Source organism: Salvelinus alpinus, chromosome 15 (genome assembly GCF_045679555.1).
Source record: "Salvelinus alpinus chromosome 15, SLU_Salpinus.1, whole genome shotgun sequence".
Taxonomy (NCBI): Eukaryota; Metazoa; Chordata; class Actinopteri; order Salmoniformes; family Salmonidae; genus Salvelinus; species Salvelinus alpinus.
Window position 1 is genome coordinate 37181078 of NC_092100.1, and position 3287 is coordinate 37184364.

The 3287-nt window shown below is 44.5% G+C and overlaps 1 protein-coding gene across 1 annotated transcript in view; it reads left to right on the plus strand.

The window, feature by feature from the left end:
• The first annotated feature begins 650 nt into the window (after positions 1-650).
• The window catches only part of LOC139539323 (SH3 and multiple ankyrin repeat domains protein 3-like), a 120629-nt gene continuing 117992 nt past the window's right edge, over positions 651-3287 (plus strand). Inside the window, exon 1 of the mRNA XM_071342149.1 lies at positions 651-755. Coding sequence (XP_071198250.1) covers positions 665-755 — 91 coding nt within the window. The 5' untranslated portion in view covers positions 651-664. The remainder of the gene's footprint in view (positions 756-3287) is intronic.

Below are 3287 nucleotides of genomic sequence, written 5' to 3' on the forward strand. Positions count from 1 at the left end.
TTACTAACAATGCACAGTATACGTAGGAACTAGTTGGTTACAGGAAATGGCCTGGGGAAATGGTCTGATCCTGTAAAGAGAAGTGCTCTGTACGATATGCTGTTTTGGGTAAAAGGAGTGTTTTTTTGTTGCTGTGTTGGAAGTACAGTAGAGATGGAATGTTGCTTTCTACCCAAATGCACTACTGTATCCACCTAAATCTTCCACTTGGACACACACACAGGAACACGGCAGTGTGCTTCAGCTTTCATCTCTCACCTCCATTATTAAACATCTCTATCCACATGAGTCTTACATCACCCAATCACAGAGTTCTTTCTCCCTACATTTTTTCTCTTTATCTCCATAACTGTCTTTAGCTTGCTCTCTCTCTCACTGCCTCTCTTTTTTCTCTCCCCTCCTTCCCTGATGCATCCTGGCCTCTCCACTCTATTTTTCTTCCTCTCTAACTATCGCTCTTGCCTCCTGGCCCCTCTCTTTCTTTCTCTCTCTCTCATTCTATCTCTCTCTCTATCTCTCTCTCTCTCAAACTCTCCACCTCTGCCCCTTCCTCAATATTTAATTGAATTTGATTTGCATGAAATACATTTAAATATGTTTTTGATAGTAGTTGAATGACATGGACTCTCTCTCTGTCTGTCTCCAGGCGAACCTGAAGAAGTTTATGGAGTATGTTCAGCAGAGGAACATTGAGAAGGTGTCCAAATTCCTGGAGAAAGGTCTGGACCCCAACTTCCACGACCCTGAATCGGGAGGTGAGGAGCCTGTTGCATCTCCTTTATAACCGTTGCGTAAATTTCACACTAAGTATCTGCCATGCGCCATTTCTGAAAATAATACACACGTAATTTATTTAGAAATTTACATTTGGCGCACGCCATACATACGCAGGTTTCCCGTTATAAACCTGTCATAAACCTGTGCGCACGTGAAGGAGCATTATAACTCCGCCTGGAAAACGCCCTCCATTAACCTTTTATGTTGACAGTAACACCCTTTATGAATTTGGAACTATTGGAATTAGATCACGGCAGTCTCTAAAAGAAGAGCAATGGCAAATTTGATCAAATTTTTTGTAAAGGTGTGCTCTTCAACCAATCGCTGCCCGCCCGTCCAGCATCACTACTCTGGACGGTTCTGACTTAGAATATGTGGACAACTACAAATACCTAGGTGTCTGGTTAGACTGTAAACTCTCCTTCCAGACTCACATTAAGCATCTCCAATCCAAAATTAAATCTAGAATCGGCTTCCTATTTCACAACAAAGCATCCTCCACTCATGCTGCCAAACATACCCTCGTAAAACTGACCATCCTACCGATCCTCGACTTCGGCGATGTCATTTACAAAATAGCCTCCTACACTCTACTCAACAAATTGGATGCAGTCTATCACAGTGCCATCCGTTTTGTCACCAAAGCCCCATATAATACCCACCACTGCGACCTGTATGCTCTCGTTGGCTGGCCCTCGCTTCATACTCGTCGCTAAACCCACTGGCTCCAGGTCATCTACAAGTCTCTGCTAGGTAAATCCCCACCTTATCTCAGCTCACTGATCACCATAGCAGCATCCACCCGTAGCACGCGCACCCACCCGTAGCACGCGCACCCACCCCGTAGCCAATTCTTCCTTTGGCCTCCTCTCCTTCCAGTTCTCTGTTGCCAATGACTGGAACGAACTGCAAAAATCTCGGAAGCTGGAGACTCTTACCTCCCTCACTATCTTTAAGCACCAGCTGTCAGAGCAGCTCACAGATCACTGCACCTGTACATATCTCATCTGTAAATAGCCCATCCAATCTACTAAATCAAATCAAATCAAATTGTATTGGTCACATACACATGGTTAGCAGATGTCAATGCGAGTGTAGCGAAATGCTTGTGCTTCTAGTTCCGACCATGCAGTAATATCTAACAAGTCATCTAACAATTTCACAACAACTACCTTATACATGTAAAGGAATGATTAAGAATATGTACACATAAATATATGGATGAGCGATGGCCAAACGGCATAGGCAGAATGTAGTAGATGGTATAGAGTACAGTATATACATATGAGATGAGTAATGTAGGGTATGTAAACATTATATAAAGTGCCGTTGTTTAAAGTGACTAGTGATACATTTATTACATCCAATTTTTTATTATTAAAGTGATTAGAGATTTGAGTCAGTATGTTGGCAGCGGCCACTCAATGTTAGTGATGGCTGTTTAACAGTCCAGTGGCCTTGAGATAGAAGCTGTTTTTCAGTCTCTCGGTCCCAGCTTTGATGCACCTGTACTGACCTCGCCTTCTGGATGATAGCGGGGTGAACAGGCAGTGGCTTGGGTGGTTGTTGTCCTTGATGATCTTTATGGCCTTCCTGTGACATCGGGTGGTGTAGGTGTCCTGGAGGGCAGGTAGTTTGCCCCCGGTGATGCGTTGTGCAGACCTCACTACCCTCTGGAGAGCCTTACGGGTGTGGGCGGAGCAGTTGCCGTACCAGGCGGTGATACAGCCCGACAGGATGCTCTCGATTGTGCATCTGTAAACGTTTGTGAGTGTTTTTGGTGACAAGCTAAATTTCTTCAGCCTCCTGAGGTTGAAGAGGCGCTGTTGCGCCTTCTTCACCACGCTGTCTGTGTGGGTGGACCTTTTCAGTTTGTCCGTGATGTGTACACTGAGGAACTTTCCACCTTCTTCACTACTGTCCCGTCGATGTGGATAGGGGGGTGCTCCCTCTGCTGTTTCCTGAAGTCCACAATCATCTCCTTTGTTTTGTTGATGTTGAGTGTGAAGTTGTTTCCTGACACCACACTCCGAGGGCTTTCACCTCCTCCCTGTAGGCCGTCTCGTCGTTGTTGGTAATCTAGCCTACCACTGTAGTGTCATCTGCAAACTTGATGATTGAGTTGGACGCGTGCATGGCCACGCAGTCATGGGTGAACAGGGAGTACAGGAGAGGGCTGAGAACGCACCCCCTATTGAGCTTTTGTGTGAGCAGCTTGATTGTATGGTACGTAAGAAGTGCCCATCAAGCCAATCCAACTTGTGAGAGGTGCTTCAGGAAGCACGGGGTGAAATCTCTTCAGATTACCTCAACAAAGTGTCAACTAGAATGCCAAAGGTCTGCAAGGCTGTAATTTCTGCAAATGGAGGATTCTTTGACAAAAGCAAAGTTTGAAGGACACAATTATTATTTAAATTAAAAATCATTATTTATAACCTTTTCAACATCTTGACTATATTTCCTATTCATTTTGAAACTCATTCATGTATGTTTTCATGGAAAACAAGGAC